We start from the raw sequence: 19,234 nt of genomic DNA, 5'->3' as shown, positions 1-19,234 counted from the left end.
TACATTTAAATAGTTGTTTATAATTTTTTTTGTAATTATAATGCCAAGTGAATTGATTTCTCACAAACTTAAAAGGAAGATCAATATAAGTAGGTACTAAGGTAGCTAAAGAAAAAAGCTCACTTTTATGAAGATTTAATTTATAACCTGAAAAATGACTAAATTGAAAAAGCAAGAATAACATGTAAGGAATATAAGTTTCTGCGTTGGAAATGAAAAGCAGAAGATCATCTGCATAAAAAGAGACTTTATGAACAGTCTCCTTCCTACAAATTCCAGAAAAGCTCTCAGATTCTCAAAATGCAATAGCTAAAGGTTTTAAGGCCAAACTGAAGAATATCAATTATACATTTTGATGTGGTTTAAAAATTCTTAAATAAAGTATAAAAAAAAGAAATAAAAGCTAATACATACAGATCAGATGCAGCTAAAGTTATGTCACTCTCTCCAACAATACCAAATAAAGCAGTTAAGGGTTTTTAAAAATTACACATTTCTTCAGTATTTATAATAAACAGCAGGAAAATTTCTAAAAAAATAATGGAAAGTTTATCATTTTTCAAGAAGAGCATGCTACCATTTTAGGGTTTATGGACATTTTCATGTACCACAATAAAGATCCAATACCTTAGTTTAAAAAAAAACAATGCGGCCAGGAAATTAACTGCTTAGTGATTTTTTTTTCAAAATTGTAAAATTAAAAGATGAATTTGATATATAAACTAATAGTTATTCCAGGAATCCGTTAATCCTCTACCTTCAACGTGCACCTGTGCACCTCACTGTTCAAAGCTCAGATACTTTGCCAAGTGAGACCATGGCAAATTTCAAGGAACCAGGAGCAAAACAGGGTATGGAAAGAAAAGAGTGAGGCAAATAGTCTGCTCCGATTTGCTAGTTTTGAAAACCACCATAGCTTGTTCATAACTCTCATAAGTGTGTTCCTTGCATAGCGTACATGATAGGCCATCTTATGATCTTAAAGAGTCATGAAAGGGGGGGGGGCGTGGCAAGATGGCGTAAGGAACAGACGTGCCTTCCAGTCCTCTCCTGACTCTAACTTATTGTTTTGTCTTTAAGTGCCCGTTAAAACTTTAAAAAAAAGTTTATAAATAGTATGAGGTGTTGAATTAATACCTAATGGTACATTTGTTTTAAAAAAAAGTAAATGGAAACATCAACAGATTGTTAAAAAATTATATTTTCCGAAATTATCTGAGCCTGCTTGTTTACAAAAAGCCACGACTCAGCGTGAAATGGAACCAGGAAAAGCGAAGAATTTGGCCTTGGAGCTCCGCTCTGAATCCGTAAGTCTTTCTGAAGGTCGTTTTCAACAGTCTTTAGAACAAAGGGCTGGCCGGATGCCAGTATTTCAAACAACGTCTACTGTTACTGAGACTTTGACTGCTGAATTAGCTGGGGCGCCACCAGTTGGAGAGTTAAAGAGTTGTTATTTGACTGCTATACCATCAGTTACAACAGCTCTTCCAGATACTGACATAACGAAGCTTTTAAAGGAGGCTTGGATCAAAGATAACCCTGATCATCAGCCTCCTGACACTTCTGGGGGGGTCTGTGGCAGGGGTTCTTACACGGAGTCAAACTGCAAGAAAAGCTACTAAATTAAAAGAAGGGATAGAAGGTCCTCTGATTCCACAAGAACAGCAGGATCCCACTATGTTTGGATCTACTGATGTTGATATACTTTTCAAGAGTCTTGAACATAAGATATTTTCTTCAATGATGCATTTAGGTGATTCTATGAATAATCTTATTTCTAAGATTAATGCATTGGTGGATGTCAATACTCAACAGATGGCTGATTATGGAGCTTTTAAAGTCGAAATTATTGAAAGACTTGAGATGTGTGATCAAGGATTATCTGATGTACAAGATCAATTGCAAGCTGTGAATAAAACAATTGAAACGCTACAGATTCAGAATAAAAATTTAGTAAAAAAGGTTGATTATTTGGAGAACCAATCTAGACGGAATAATGTGAAAATTGTTGGCTTGCCAGAAGGCATAGAAGGGCTAGATCCAAGAAAATTTTTTACTGAATGGATTCCACAAGTGTTGGGACAAGACAAGTTTCCTGAAGGTTTAATATTGGAACGGGCTCATAGAGCTTTGAGAAGGAGACCTTTTTCAGGACAGAATCCAAGACCTGTTTTGGTTCGCTGTTTAAATTACTGTGATAGAGAGACTATTTTACGTATGGCTATTAGAAATGCACAGCAAAACAGATCTCCTTTGATGGTTCAGAGTAATCGTGTTTTCTTCTATCCGGATTTGAGTCAGGAAATTATGTTTCAACGACATGAATTTAATTCTGTGAAAGAATTATTGTGGAAAAAAGGATATAAGGCAACATTTAGATACCCTGTTGTACTGAAGATTTTTCAGGATGGATATCAATCAAAGTTCTTTGATAATCCTAAAGAAGCTATGGATTTTTCTCAATTACGCAATTCCAGGAACGACGTAGTCCTCCACGGTCTCCAAAGAGGGCAGAGCTGCAAGAAGGGAATCTGATTTCTGGAAGAAATGGAAGAAACGGTGGTCGCAATGGCAAAGTTGATTAATTATTTTTTGTTGAGAAGATTTTAAATAGTGATGGGAGTTGGGAGAGGGAACTGGGTGGGCACCAATTTCCAGAAGTCATCAGCTGCGTGTGAGTTATCTCACACCCAATATTTAAACAGGAGGAGATAATTGTGACCTCCGACTTGTTTTTTTTTTCTTTTTAATTTTTGGGTTCGGGAGTGAAGCTTTTTTTATTATCTTTTTTTAAATAATTAAATTTTTTTATATATAACTTTTTTTTACTTTTTTTTAGTTTTTGCTTGTAATTTCAAAGGGGAATTAAGGTTTTTTTTTCTTTTTTGGGGGGTTTCTTTTTTTTTCTTCTTTTTCTCTCTTTTTTTTCCTTTTTTTTGTTTGTTTCTTGTTGTGTTTTATTGAGTGTAAGAAATGTCTAAATTGAAGTTTGCTTCTCTTAATGTTCAGGGTTTAAATAATCCTATTAAGCATAAGAAAGTACTTGCTTATTTAAAAAAATTAAAAGTTGATGTTGCTTTTTTACAGGAAACTCATTTAACAGATAAGGAACATTTGAAACTCAAACGTGAATGGGTTGGGCAAGTTTTTTATTCTTCGTTTAATTCTAAGGCAAAAAGTGTGGCAATTTTGGTACATAAGAATCTACCATTTCAGTTACAGAATGAAGAGAAAAATGGTGGAAGATTATTAAAATTAAATTGTACAATCTTTAATGAGGCATGGACTTTGCTTGATGTTTATGCTCCTAATGTTGAGGATACAGCTTTTGTTGTGGATATGTCTTTATTACTTGGACAATCGAACTCTAATGTGATGATTGGGGGAGATTTGAATGTGGTGTTGGAGCCTTTATTGGATAAGTACCCAAGAGTAATTAAGAAGTCTAAGATGGCAATCCAAGTGATTAATATGATGGCAGATTTGAATTTAATTGATATTTGGCGAAGAGTTAATCCTACAGAGAAAGATTTTTCTTTTTATTCCTCGCGACATAATTCTTTTTCTAGAATTGATTATTTTTTAATATCAGCACATTTGCAGGATAGGGTTACATCTGTGGAGTATAAGACTAGATTGGGTTTGGATCATTCACTATTATTATTAGAATATTTGAGTTCACAAGATGTTCAGAAAGCTTCAAGATGGAGATTTAATACTATGCTATTGCAAAAACCAGAATTTATTAGTTTTTTAAAACAGCAAATTGAAATTTTTATTGGTATTAACTGTAATTCTGTTTCTAGTCATTTTGTTTTATGGGATGCAATGAAAGCTTTTTTGCGAGGCCAAATTATCAGTTATGCCTCTAAAGTAAAGAAGGAGAGAATTAAAGAGATTGAAGACTTAGAGGAAAAGATAACTGCTACTGAAAAAGAATTTCAAAAACATGCTACCAAAACGCAAAAGAATCAGTTAACTAATTTAAAATTTAAATATAATGAATTACAAACATATCGGTTTGAATGTTTAATGAATCGAACTAAGCATAAGTTTTATGAATGGGGTGAGAAAGCTCATAAAGTTTTGTCATGGCAATTAAAAAAGGAACAATTATCTAGGATTGTACCAGCGATTAGAAAGAAATCAGGTATTACTTTTAATCAAAAGGAGATTAATGAGGAATTTTGTAATTTCTATAAACAATTGTATACTTCGGAATGTAAAGATGTAACTGGAGACGCAATAGATTCTTTCTTGGAAAATATTAACTTGCCACAATTGAATCAAGAAGACAGACAAGAGTTAGATAAACCTTTTACAGAAGATGAAATAGAAAGGGCAATAAGAGACATGCCGAATGGAAAGGCACCTGGTGAAGATGGGTTTTCTATAGAGTTTTATAAAGTTTTTTATGCTGATGTATCTTCTATTTATAAGGATGTATTACAACAAACTTACAATACTTTTCAATTACCTGAGTCTTATTCTAATGTAACAATTACGGTTATACAAAAAAAAGATAAAGACCCTTTACAGGTTTCTTCTTATAGACCAATTTTGTTGTTAAATGTAGATTATAAAATTGTAGCTAAAATTATGGCTAATAGATTAGCTCAATATCTGCCTAAAATTATACATGGTGATCACAGGGGATTTATAAAAAACAGGTATGCGTCAGATAATATTTTACAGTTAATAACCTTGATAAATAAATCTAAATTTCAGTTGAATTATCCAATAGTGGTTTCATTGGATGCAGAAAAGGCTTTTGATAGAGTGGAATGGAAGTTTCTGTTCAAAGTACTTGAGAAATTTTGTTTTGGTTCTTCATTTATTGGGTTGATAAAGGCTTTATATAATAGCCCGAAGGCTAGAATTGCTGTTAATGGCCAAATTTCAGAATCTTTTAGTTTGACAAGATCTACTAGACAAGGATGTCTGTTGTCACCTGCTTTATTTGCTATAGTTATTGAACCTTTAGCACAATTAATACGTCAAAATGAAAATGTTAAAGGTATGAGAGTTCTGAATGAGGAATATAAGATTAATTTATTTGCTGATGATGTTTTATTATATTTGGTGGATCCGGATATTTCTTTACCTGCAATTCAAGAATGTTTAGAAATTTATGGCCAATTATCTGGCTATAAAGTAAATTGGGCTAAAAGTGAAATTTTACTAATTTGTAAAGGTGATTATTCAGTATATAAAAATATTACAAATTTGAAGTGGACTACACAAATTAAATATTTAGGAATTAATGTTAATACGGAATTTCAAGAATTATATTTAATTAATTATTTTCCTTTAATAAAAAGGATTAAATTAGATTTGATTAGGTGGAGGGATCTACCTTTGGGTTTACTAGGGAGGATTAATACCATAAAAATGAATATTTTTCCTAGAATACAATATTTGTTTCAATCAATTCGTTATTTTTTTTAAGAAAAGTTTTTTTAAGGATTTATATAAAGCGATTAGAGAATTCTTATGGAAGGGAAAATTTCCGAGAGTAGCAATGAGAAAATTGATGTGGGATTTTCAATTTGGAGGTTTAAGATTACCGAATTTTCAGCATTATTATGAAGCAGCTCAATTCAAATTTCTTAGTGCAAATGAATATGGACGACCCACCTAGTTGGGTAAAGATAGAAATGGCGGTTATTTTAGAAAAAATTCCTCATGAGTTTTTGTTTCGATGGAATAAAAATTTATTACAAACTTATGATGTGCCAATATTGAAACATTTATTGAATTTATGGACAAGTAAACTTAAAAAATTGGGACTTAAAAATATATATTCTGGAAGATTGCCATTATATAATAATCAACTTGTTCCTTTTACGGTCTCCAATGCCACTTTGAAACAATGGGAAAAGAAGGGAATAAAAAATGTATCTGATTGTTTTTCTGAGGGTTGTTTTTGTTCCTTTGACGAATTACAAAGGAAATATGGTATTAGTGCAAATTCTATATTTGTATATTATCAATTAAGATCTTTTGTAAAACAGTTATGTGGTCGACATATGATTTTATTGCCTGAATCTAGTTTTGAAGAATATGTACTTTCAATACCAAAAAAGGGATATATATCTGATTTGTATTGTATTTTACAAGAAATTGATAGTAAAAAAGACTGGGATAAAGATAAGTTGAAATGGGAAAAAGATTTAGGACACAAAATAGCTGAAGAAGCTTGGATGGAAATTTGTCAGAATAGTATTTGGAAATTAATTAATGCTAGACTAGCGATGATTAATTATAATTTTATTCATCAGCTATATTTAACGCTGGAGAAATTAAAAAAATTTGGTTTTAGTAACTTGGATTCTTGTTTTCAATGTGATCAGATGGCCAATACTTTTTTGCATACTGTTTGGCTTTGTGATCGATTGCAACAGTTTTGGAAAGGTATTCAATCTGTTTTTAACAGTTTATATAATATCCATCTTGTATTAGATCCCGATATATTTTTATTAGGGAACATGGAATCATTAATCAATTTAGGTTTAGAGGATTATCAGATTTCATTTATTTATTTAGCTTTAGTTGTGGCTAAGAAATGTATAGCACTTACTTGGAAAGATAGAAATATACTAACTTTAGATAAGTGGTATTTGGAAATGAAATTTTGTTTGACTATGGAAAGGATAACTTTTTCAATTCAGGATAAGATTTATTTTTATAAGTTAAAGTGGACTCCGTTTGCTAATTATATGCATTTAAGTTTGATTTAAATATATGTTTAAGTGTGATATTTTAGTAGTGACAATTTTTTTTTGTTGTTGTTAGAATTTTTTTTAGGTTAAGTTTTATCTCTTTTTTGTAAGTGGGTATTTTTTTTCATATATAATATTGTCAATTTTATTAACTCTTCATTCTTTATTTGGGGGGAGGGTTGGACTAATTTTAAGTTAGACCATTAATATTGTGTTACAATTAACGGGGGGGGGGGGTTATTTTGTGTAGTTTTCTGATGTAATATTGTAATCATACCTTTTTTAATTTTTTTTTTCTATTTTTCTTTAAATGTAATTCTTTATTGTATTCATGTTATAAAATTTTAAATAAAGTCTTCAAAAAAAAAAAAGAATCATGAAACATGGCACCATTTGAATTTCTCTGGACTTTGTATTAAACTGATGATTTAATTCCTTTCAAAATGACCTGATCTATATTTATAATTTTCAATGAAATATATTGCTCACAATCACTAAAAACTCCTGCAAGGTTTGTTCAATTAAGTCTTCAGTGTTCAAAATAACTTGGAGTTGATTCAAACTTGGTGCAAGCAACTCTTACAAGTTATTCATCAAAAGTAGTGCTTGACGCAATCCAGAGTCTGCACAGTGTAAATATATAGCATAGAAAGGAGATATTTTATTCCAGGCATATTCTGACATCTGAAACATGAAAATCTGTAAACATATTTATTCTAGTAACAATACAAATTCTGGAGGAACTCAGCAGGTCTCACAGCATCCATAGGAGGTAAAGATACAATAGATAACCGGCATTTCAGTCCTGACCCCTTCTTCAACATGAGGAAAAAACAGGCAGGCAAATGAAGGGAAGAATGGGCAGTGGAGGAGTACAGACCAACAAATATGGATGGGACGCGAGAGAAAAGTTGAGAATTGACTGGTGGGGGGGGGGGAGAGTTGTTTTTAGTTCTGTGGAAGTAGAGCTGGTGGAAAGGAGACTGAGAGAGAGAGACCGATGGATGGATGATTGGGTGGGGGCTAATGGAAACCAGAGAAGTCAATGTTAATTCCTTCTGGTTGGAGGACAGATGTGTCGGCACGGGAATTTGGACTCGAATGGTGGTGACGGAGGAGATGTGCGTGCAAGTGGAGCATTTCTTGCGGTCACGGAGGGAGTGGTCCCTGTGAAAGGCGGAGCGGGAGAAGATGTGTCTGGTGGTGGGATAACATAGTAGGTGGTAAAATGGCTGAGGATAATGTGCTGGATGTGGAGGCTGGTGGGGTGGTAGGTGAGGAAAAGAGGAATCCTGTTTTTTTTCACGTGGGGGGGCGGACGGGGCCAGTTAAGCTGTGTAGGTAATGGATGATGTGTAGGAGATGGATAATGTGTGGGTAATGGATGATGTGTGGGTGAGAGCCAAGTTGATGGTGTTAGAGGGGAAGCTGTTTTTTGGAGGACGACATCTCTGATGATCTGGCATTGAAGATTTCGTCCAAGGAGCAGATGCAACAGAGATGGAGGAATTGAGAGAAAAGAGTGAAATCCTTACAGGGGACAAGGTGTGAAGAGGTGAAGTCAAGGTAGCTGTGGGAGTTTGTGGATTTGTTGAAGATGTCTATTGAGAGCTTGTTCCCTGAGATGAAGACACCGTGAAATCGAGAAAATAGAGAGTGTTTCTCGAGATGGACCAAGTGAATTTGAGGTCAGGGTACAAGTTGGCAGCAAAGTGGGTGAAGTTGACGAGCTCATCATTGCTGCATGAGGCAGCACCAAAGTAGACGTTGATGTAGCAGAGGAAGAGCTGAGGGGCCTTGCCTATGTTGGTTTGTAGCATGGACTGCCCACGTAGCAAACAAAAAGGTAGAGATAGCTGGGACCCATGCTTGTACCCATAGTTAGCTCTATGATTGGGAGAAAGTGGGATGAGTCAAAGGAAAAGTTATTGAGGGTGAGGACAAGTTCTGTCAGCTGGAGGAGGATAGTGGTAGAGAGGGACTAGTTGAGTCGATTGACAAGAAAGAAACAAAGGGATTTGAGGCCTTTTTTATGAGGATGAAGATGCTTAGTGATTGAATGTTCTTGGTAAAAGTGAGGCGGTTGAGTTCAGAGAACTGGAAGTTATTGACGGAGGGCATGTCTCCTTTCCTCTAGTTCTGTTTCTCTCTCTCTTTTCCTTCTACAGATAGACCCCGACTTATAATGTTCGGATTTATATTTCTAAGTTATGGTGATCACAATCCGTACCATCGATTTCGAGTTCTGATGTTTTTCCTACTTGCAATTCGTGACGGAGTGATGCGACGCAGTGACGCTTTCCCTGCCACCCCCACCTCCAAACTCCCAACTGCAGATCCTTGCACCACTCGCCTGCGCATCCAACCACCCAACGCCCAGGCCACCCACCCATCTGTGCTCCCAACCCCAGATCCTTCGACAGGCCACCCACGTGTCAAACCTACGTCCGCAGATCTTCTCCCCGGCCGGCCGCGCATCTGAGTTTTCAGTGTTTAAATAAAATTTAAATTTAAAAAACTGGTAGTATGCATTGCAGTAATTTTTTTTTCCAGTTTAAATTGTGTTGTATAAAAGGTTTTCAGTGTTTACATTTAAATTTTAAAAAAACCGTTAGGAGACACTATTGTTTCAACTTACAATAATTTCAATTTACGATGCAAGTCCTGGAATGGAACTCCATCGAAAGTAGGGGGGTCTACCTGTATCTCCTTTCCCCCAACTTTGCCAAAGACAATCCAGGACAATTCTCACCTTTCCTTTCGCCTAAGTCCCATCCATATCCAATTAACACCTTTTGTCTTTTGGTCTGTACTCCTCCCTTGCCCTTTCTTCCCTTAAGTTTAGACAGACAGAACAGTAACAGGCCTGTTTGCCTCACGAGCCTGGGTCGCCCAATTAACCTATACACCTGGTAAGTTTTGAACAGTGGGCGGGAAAACGGGAATACCCAGAGGAAACCCACGCAGACACGGGGGGGATGTACAAACTCCTTACAGACAGTGATGGATTTGAACCCCGGTCGCTCCCCCACCCTCCTGCCACCCAAGCCTTCTCCCCAGACTTTTAATTCAGACACCTGCCTGTTTTCCACTCATACCCTGAAGAAGGGCTCAGGCACAAAAAGTCGGTTATATACCTTTACCTCCTATGGACAATGGAGACCTGCTGAGTTCTTCCAGCACTTGTGTGTTGATATTCAGATCTGATCTCTGGGAACCACTCAGTTCTTTTCCTTTCTTCCACTTTTAATAAAATCCACGACCACACTTCAGAAAGTCTGATCACCTAGTTGTACTTGTACTCTACCATACAAGTAGAGTCTGAAGACCATAGCACCAGTAGTGAAGACAGCGAAGGTGTGGCCAAAGGGAAGTGAAGGAGTGTCTGCAGGACTGCTTTGAATCAGTGGACTGGAACATATTCAAGAACTCATCCATAGACTTGAATGAATATGGAACAGATGTCACCAACTTTATCAAGACCTGCGTGGATGAGTGTGTGTCCATGCACAAATACTGGGTGTTCCCCAACCAGAAGCCCTGGATGAATCAGAGAATCTGCAAACTGTTGAGGGCAAGAACAAGGGTGTTTAAGGCTGGGGATCGAGATCTTTACAAGAAGTTCAGGTATAACCTGCGGAAGGCCATCTCCGAAGCAAAGCAGCAATCCCGGAGGAAGCTAGAGACAGAGGCAGATACACACCAGCTATGGCAGGGAGTGCAGGTCATTACAGCCTACAAATTGAAGGTGAACACTATAGATGAATGTGATGCTTCACTACCTGATGACCTGAACACCTATGTCCGCTTTGAGAAGAAGAACCAAACAATGCTTATTAGAATATCTGAAAAAGCTGAGGACCCTGTGATATCTGTCTCTGAGGGTCAGAACATCATTCAAGAGTATTGATGAATGGCTTGATTTTGGAATCTTTTAAGTTAACTCGATCAACTCGTCAAGGTTGTCCTTTATCACCAGCTTTGTTTGCGTTAGTGATTGAACCTTTAGCACAGTTGATAAGACAAAATACACAGATACAAGGTATGAAAGTTTTAGATGAGGAGTATAAAATTAATTTATTTGCTGATGACGTATTGGTGTATTTAATAAACCCAGCTCAGTCACTTTTGCATTTGAAGGAATGTTTAATACAATATGGATGTCTTTCTGGATATAAAGTTAATTGGGAAAAAAGTGAAATATTACTGGTAAGTGAAGGAGATTATTCAGTTTATAAGAATATTATTAATTTGAAGTGGACTGATCGAATTAAATATCTGGGTATAATTTTGAATGTTAATTATCAATCTTTATATAAATTAAATTATGCTCCATTAATGAAAAAAATTAAAACTGATTTGATTAAATGGAAAGATTTACCTATTAATTTAATGGGAAGGATAAATACAATTAAGATGAATATCTTTCCGCGTATACAATATTTGTTTCAATCTATTCCGTATTGACTTGATCAAATTTTTTTTTGAGATTTAAATAAAATGGTTAGGGAGTTTTTATGGAGGGGTAAATTTGCGAGAGTAGCTTTGAATAAATTAACTTAGAAATATGAGTTAGGGGGATTACGTTTACCACATTTTCAAAATTAATATGAGGCAGTTCAACTTAAATTTATTAGTTCATTGATGGATTTGGTACAGGCTCCTAGTTGGGCTAAAATTGAGATGGCAAGTATTTCTGAATTTGAAATACATCAATTTTTGTTTAGGTGGAATATAAATTTGTTACAACAATATAATGTGCCTTTACTAAAACATTTAATTAAGTTATGGAAAAATAAAAATAAAATGATAGGTTCTAGGGGTAAATTATTGGCTTTGACTCCGTTATATAATAATCAACTTATTTCTTTTTCAATACATAATCAAAGTTTATTGCATTGGAGATTTAAAAGTGTGAAAAATTTGGGAGATTGTTTAAAGAGGGTAAGTTTTTATCTTTTAATCAGATGAGGGAAGATTTTGGTATTGACAAGTTATTTCTTTATTATCAAATTCGATCTTTGGTAAAATGTACGTTTGGTAGAGATATGATTCTACCTAAAATGACTAAATTTGAGACTTCTCTTATGAAGGTACCAGAGAAGGGTTATATTTCATTTATGTATCAAATATTACAGGATAGTATAGATAAAAAGGGTTGGGATAGATCTAAAATTAAATGGGAAGCGGATATTGGTTTTACTTTTTCTGAAGAGGATTGGTAGATATCTGTTATGATAGTGTAACTAGATTAATAAATGCAAGTTGTGCAATGATTAATTACAATTTTGTACATTAATTATATTTGACGCCTGAAAAATTTTTAAAATATGGTTTTAATGATTCAGATTTGTGTTTTAGATGTGGTGATACAGTTGGAACTTTTTTTTCATGCTGTTTGGTTATATATACATATACAATAGTTGCCCATTCAGAGCCAGCTCTTCAGCGCTTGACGTCCTGTTTTGCGGAAACTGCCAAAATGTTTGGCCTGGAAGTCAGCCTGAAGAAAACGGAGGTCCTCCATCAGCCAGCTCCCCACCATGACTACCAGCTCCCCCACATCTCCATCGGGCACACAAAACTGAAAACGGTCAACCAGTTTACCTATCTCGGCTGCACCATTTCATCAGATGCAAGGATCGACAACGAGATAGACAACAGACTCGCCAAGGCAAATAGCGCCTTTGGAAGACTACACAAAAGAGTCTGGAAAAACAACCAACTGAAAAACCTCACAAAGATAAGCGTATACAGAGCCGTTGTCATACCCACACTCCTGTTCGGCTCTGAATCATGGGTCCTCTACCGGCATCACCTACGGCTCCTAGAACGCTTCCACCAGCGTTGTCTTCGCTCCATCCTCAACATTCATTGGAGCGCCTTCATCCCTAACATCGAAGTACTCGAGATGGCAGAGGCCGACAGCATCGAGTCCACGCTGCTGAAGATCCAGCTGCACTGGGTGGGTCACGTCTCCAGAATGGAGGACCATCGCCTTCCCAAGATCGTGTTATATGGCGAGCTCTCCACTGGCCACCGTGACAGAGGTGCACCAAAGAAGAGGTACAAGGACCGCCTAAAGAAACCTCTTGGTGCCTGCCACATTGACCACCGCCAGTGGGCTGATATCGCCTCAAACCGTACATCTTGTCGTCTCACAGTTCGGCGGGCAGCAACCTCCTTTGAAGAAGACCACAGAGCCCACCTCACTGACAAAAGACAAAGGAGGAAAAACCCAACACCCAACCCCAACCAACCAATTTTCCCCTGCAACCGTGTCTGCCTGTCCCGCATCGGACTTATCAGCCACAAACGAGCCTGCAGCTGACGTGGACATTTACCCCCTCCATAAATCTTCGTCCGCGAAGCCAAGCCAAAGAAGAAGAAAGAAGATACAATCTTTTTGGAAGAAAATTCAATCGTTTTTAGAATATCTGTTTAAGATTAAAATAGTTTTAGATCCAACAGTATTTTTAATGGGTAGTTTGCAACCTTTGAAAGGCTTGGGATTAGATAAATTCCAGCTTGCTTTTGTATATTTAGCTTTATCTGTAGCGAAAAAATGTATTGCTAGTACGTGGAAAGATACAAATATGATTGATATTAATAGATGGCATAATAAGATGAAATATTGTTTAATAATGGAAAAATTATGTATGTTTCGCATGATAATTATAATTTTTTATTAATAAGTGGTTGTTATACTCAGAATATTTACATTTCAATTTATATTGATTAGATTTTAATATGTATATTTAACTTTTTTTTAATATTATTTCCTTTTTCTTTTTTTATGGCTCTCCTTAGGAGAATTGGCTGAAGGGGGGGTTCTTTTCTTTTTTTTCTTTATATTAAAAAAAATGTTCATGTTTAATTGCTGATATATGTCATATATTATTTGTTTTTTGAACGAATAAATGAAGTTTAAAAAAAAACATCACTCAAGAAGGTGAACCCTCACAAGGTGTTTGGCCCTGACAGCCAAGCAACTAACTAGAGTGTTCAGGGGCATCTTCATCTCTCATTGTGGCAGTCAGAGGGTCCAACCAGCTTCAAAAGGGCATTAATCATCCCAGTACCAAGAAGAGTAGTGTGGGCTGCCTCAACAACTAACTTCTACTGTGATGAAATGCTTTGAGAGGCTGATCATGGCCAGAATTAACACATACCTTAAACAAAGATCTGGACCCACTACAATTCGCCCATTGTCACAATTGCTCCGTGGCTCTCCACTCAACTCTGGATCACCTCAAAAACAGCAACTAAAACATACAGCTGCTCTTCACAGACTACAGCTCAGCCTTCGATACCATTACTCCCTCAGTCCCGGTCAAGAAGCTACAAACTCTAGGCTTCTGTACCCCACAATGCAACAGGATTTTTAACTTTCCCCATTAGAAGACCACAGTCAGTATGGATTGGAAACATCTCCTCTTCACTGATTATCAACACAGGCGCACCCCAAGTGCTTAGCCCACTACTCTACTCCTTATGCCCACACCGCAGTTGTCGGCAGGATCACAAACGGCAACAAGGAAGCGCCCAGGAGGGAGATAGATCAGCTCGTTAAATGGTGTAGCGACAACAACCTTACACTCAATGTCAGCAAAACCAAGAAGATTGATTGTGGACTTCAAGAAGAAGTTAGGAGAACACCAGCCAGACCTGATCGAGGGGTCAGTAGTGGAGAGAATCAAGAACTTCAAATTCATGGTGTCTACATCTCCGAGGATCTGTCCTAGAGCATCCACATTGAAGCAATCACAAAGGCGGCTCACTGCGGCTATACTTTGTGAGGTGACTGAGGCAGTTTGGTACATCACAGGTGTACCACGGAGAGCACTCTGGCTAGGTTGCATCACTGCCTGGTATGGAGGCGACAACTTTCAGGACAAAAACAAACTCCAGAGGGTTGTTATCTCAGCCTGCGGCATCAAAGGCACAAGCCTTTGCTCCATCAAGGACATCTATAAGAGGTGATGTCTTAAAAAAGCAGCCTCTATCCTCAAGGATCTCCACCACTCAGGCCATGCACTCTTCATTCTGCCACCATTGGAAAAAAGGTACAGGAACCTAAAGACAAGCATTCAATGGCACAAGGGCAGATCCTTACCCGCTGCCATCAGATTCATGAATAATCAATAAACCAAAGACAATGCCTTATTTTTTGTTCATTATTACTTTAATTTTTTTTTATATAGTCATGTCTTGAGATGGCGATAATATGAATGTTTGCACTATGATGCTCCTACAAAACTCTGAATTTCAAGATAATAAGTTCTGATTCTCAGTTCCATGCCTGTCATGAAGATGAAATCTTCCTTCAGCTCTGTCCCCTTGCCCACTTCTACAACCAAGATTCTCCACCTACCCCCCCTCCCCTCACTACAGACCCCTTTTCCTATTTTGAAGCATCTTCATTCTCTGGAAACCTCATGCCTCCTCTGGATCTTTATATTTCCAATTGTCGCAGAGACATCAACTTCATCATTCCTCTCATCCAGTCCAATCTCAGTCCCTCGAAAAACCTAGCCCCCCCCCCCCCCACTCTCTTTCCACTAACTACTCCAACCACACCATCAAACTCACAGACAAGGTTAGTGCTGTTGTGGTCTGGTGCGATGTTATCTGGCCGAAGCCAGAAAAATACTCTCAGACAGCTCTTTCTTACCCCTCCAAGAGGACCCCACCAAATCTCATCACACCGCTGTCTTACATATGCTCTCTGAACTCGTCACTTATGGTCATCTCCCTCGCTTGGCGTCTAACCTCAACGTTTCCAAACCATGCACTGCCTGATTCTACCCAAGATCCACAAACCCAACTGTCCCAACAAACTCATTGGTTCCACATGCTCCTGCCCCACCAAACTGGTATCTACTTACCTCGACTCAGTTTTGCCATTCTGGTCCAATCCTTCCCCAACTAAATCCTTGACATTTCATGTGCCCTTCATCACTTCAACAACTTACAGTTCCCTAAACCTGACTGCCTCATTTTTACCATGGACATCCAATCTCAGCACACCTCCATCGCCCTTTATTTCTTTCCTGACAACAAATTCAAACATCCTCCTCTACCACCACCCCATCTAGCTGACAGAACCTGCCCTCACCTTCAATAAACTCCTTTGACTCATCCTGCATTTTCCACATCCAAGGGGTACCCATGAGTACCAACATAGGCCCCAGCTATGCCTGGCTTTCTATTGGCTATGTGGACCAATCCATGCAGGGGTCATCTACTGCAACTAGTGCTCCCATTGTAGTCTCTTCTACATTGGAGATACTGGATGCTGACTGGGAGACCACTTTATTGACACCTCGGCTCTGTCCAGCGCAATAGCGTGGATCTCTCAGTGGCCACCATTTCAATTCCTTGCCCCATTCCTTTAACGACATATCTGTCCATGGTTTCATGCACTGCCAGACTGAGACCATCTGCAAACTGGAGGAGCAAAACATCATATTTCATCTGGGCACCCTCCAAACGGATGGCATTAACATCAATTTTCCATTAAACACATCCCTCATCTTTTCGGATGTCTCCAGCTCTACTTTCAGAGAGCCAAAAACACCTGCTCCTCCAATCAATTTTCACATTTCCTCTCTCCTGTCCTCCTATCCATATTCAATTAACATCTGCACTCCTGCTCCTGTCTATTCTTCCCTTCTCCCCCGCCTTTTAATTCAGGCAAAAACACCCTAAAAAGCTGGAAGAACTCAGCCAGTCTTTCATCATCCATAGGGTACAAAATATATTGTCGATGTTTTGGGCCTGAGCTCTTCTTTAAAGTATAAGCAAAGAATACGCAGAATGAGTGAAAGACAGGAACTCTCATAAAAGAAACAGTGGCGGGGGGGGGGGGGGTGGGGGGGGGGGGAGGAAAGAGTCCAGACAAACAAAACAAATGGTGTTCATTTAGTGGGTTGTCTCAGTCTGGTAGTGCATGAGACCATGGATAGACATGTCAGCAAAGGAAATAGGATGGGGAATTGAAATGGGTGGCCACATCTGTCTATGGTCTCATGCACTGCCAGACTAACAGCACTTGCAAATTGGAGGAACAACACCTCATCTTCCAAATGGACACCCTCCAACCAGATGGCATTAATATTGACTTCTCTGGCTTTCATTAAACCTCACATCTCCCCCTCCCCCAGTTTTGTCTCGCTCCCTTTTCCCTGTCTTCTTTCACACAGACAATCAATTCTCACTTCTCTTATATCCAATAAACACGTCTGGACTCCTTCCCCAACAGCACTGTCTCAATTCTGAAATTTCCTGTATTTCTTTGCTTATTCCTTAAAGGGTTCAGGATGATGAAAGACCAGATGAGTTTCTCCTCCAGCATTTTGGTGTGTTTTTACTACAATAGCAGCTTCTGCGGTTTTTCGTGATTCACTTTTAATTCAGGCGCCTACCTGATTTTTACTCTACTTCGAAGAAGGGCTCAGACCCAAAACATCGGTTACATATCTTTATGTCCCGTGGATGTTTTGAGACCTGCCGGGTTCCTCCAGTAGATTTGTGTTTTTACTTCAGAGAGCCAATCATCTAGTACCACGCTCGCCTGATTATCCAACTAGAGTGCAAAAGACCTTCGTGGAAAATAAATGATCCTCGATCTCGCCTGAGAAGAACACAGACATCATTGTTAACACACTGAATGTCAACATTCGACTGCAATTTTCTTCAATTGTGCATCATCCCCAACATCATTGGTGACCAGGCAGACCAAAAAAAAACACTCGATGAGACCTTCTCCAAACCCTATTACCAAAATTAGTGTAACAGAACTTTTAACGGAGTGAGCCTTGTACAATATTTATTGATTAAGTAGACCCTATTCAAAAGTCACTGAATCTAATTCTTTGCGAAATTGATAGAATGTGGCCGAATGTCCGTTTTGGTGCCTTCAACACTCACTTTTATACAGAAACTAGGCGAGACAATTTTGTTGCTCCGACTGCCACACAAACACCGGCCTTCTAGGGAAAACGATGCCTCTTCCTGAAGAATTGCCTTCGGAGATGAGATACCAACGGCAAACACAAGACGGAACGATCTCAAAGTTTGAAACTCTGGGCAGTTCTGCCCCAAATACACGCACATCCCGACACCAGCAGAGCCTCGGGCCTGACCCCGCAGCCGAAGGCACATCAAAGCCCGCCCTCTGCGGACTGCCTCCTCACGCCGAACCGCTGCGTGACCTGTTAACGCGGCTGAGATTGTCAGAGTCCGGGGTCGAGACCCCTCCTTGAGCTGATGAGGCGGCTACTTACCGATCTGCTTCTCCCGCACGGACGCCGCCATCTTGCCTCCAGCCCGGGGTCTGACGTCGTCCGAGATGACGTGGCAGCCGCGGGGTCGGCGCTCCGCTGCACCTGCGGAAGGTGGGATGGCTCCAACGGTGTCGGGGTCGTCACGGGAAGATCATGGAAACTTGGCCAACGAGAGGAGCACGAACAATGTCGACTAAAATAACAAATCACAGCCCTTTAAGGAATAAGTAAGAGCAGCCCGACGCTCTTTAACTGATTGAATGGGCGACAGAAGTATTTCGAGAGGGACATCGACAGGCAGTGGGAACTCGGGCAGCGGGATGCTGGGGGACACGCTTTGGGACCCTTTCTCGACAGGGAACAAGGGTTGGCTTTGGACAAAAGGTGGGAGAAGGTGCAGGGAGAAACCATGGGAGTGGATGAGTTGGGGAAAGTGAGGAGAGTTAAAAAGGCCAAAACACCCCGATGGAAAGCCACATAATTCTACCCCTATGCGGCTCTCGGGAGCCACCTGAAAGTGGAGAACCCGGCCAGGTGAGCACTTACCTAACCCTCCTCCTGTGGGTATAATCTCCGGCTCGGAGAATCCCCCCCCACCCACCCAAACCAGGTAGCACCTGAAAGCCACAGGAGCCGGCGTTCGCTCGGATGCGGCTCTCCTTCAGCTGGCACGTCCAGGTGACGGAAAGGCGTCTTCTCCACGGCCACCTGAACATCCCAGCCGCATCTGCCAGCGCATTATCTGCGTCCGAGCACCTGAAAGCGGCTAAAGAGGAAAGGGAGGGGTAAAAGGGGTGGAACAAGTTGAACCAGACAGTGCTGGGGGGGGGGGGGGGGTACCCAACGTTCAAAAAATAGGGTGATGTACAGGTTTTCTTTTCCTTCACGCGGAAGGCCAACCCTGCCCACTAGTTTCCCTCAGATTCGCTACACGATGAGTTTCCATTTTAGAAGTCAGAATTTGCAGCATTGTGCCCAACAGCTTGGTTTTGTCTTGGAATTATGTCTAGAGCAAACAGAGTGTTGGTCGCTGCTGTCCCCTCCCTCCTCCACCAATCATTTTTGTTCGGATGCCTGTCGACATTTTTCCATTCCTTGATGAAGAGCTCCAGCCCAAAATTTATATATTTTTACCTTTGCTGTGTAAAGGAAACTGCTTGACCTGAGTTTCTCCAGCATTGTGTTTTCACTAATTAACTTGTACTTCCAGTTGAAAGGAGGGCA

General features: G+C 39.1%; 1 protein-coding gene across 2 annotated transcripts in view; it reads right to left on the bottom strand.

Moving 5' to 3' along the window:
• scfd1 (sec1 family domain containing 1) overlaps nucleotides 1–18,164 on the bottom strand; it is a 163,998-nt gene extending 145,834 nt beyond the window's left edge. Inside the window, exon 1 of one of the 2 annotated variants that reach the window (XM_069916714.1) lies at nucleotides 18,011–18,164. In XM_069916714.1, the coding sequence (XP_069772815.1) occupies nucleotides 18,011–18,041 (31 nt within the window). In that variant the 5' untranslated portion in view covers nucleotides 18,042–18,164. Of the gene's footprint in view, nucleotides 1–17,654; nucleotides 17,875–18,010 lie in introns of those variants that run through there. The other variant, XM_069916716.1, reaches the window with a different exon arrangement.
• Between the last annotated feature and the right edge of the window lie 1,070 nt (nucleotides 18,165–19,234).

This window comes from Narcine bancroftii, chromosome 2 (genome assembly GCF_036971445.1).
Source record: "Narcine bancroftii isolate sNarBan1 chromosome 2, sNarBan1.hap1, whole genome shotgun sequence".
In the NCBI taxonomy this organism is placed as follows: domain Eukaryota; kingdom Metazoa; phylum Chordata; class Chondrichthyes; order Torpediniformes; family Narcinidae; genus Narcine; species Narcine bancroftii.
Note: the sequence above shows the minus strand (reverse complement) of the source record. Positions and strands in the feature narration are given on the sequence as shown.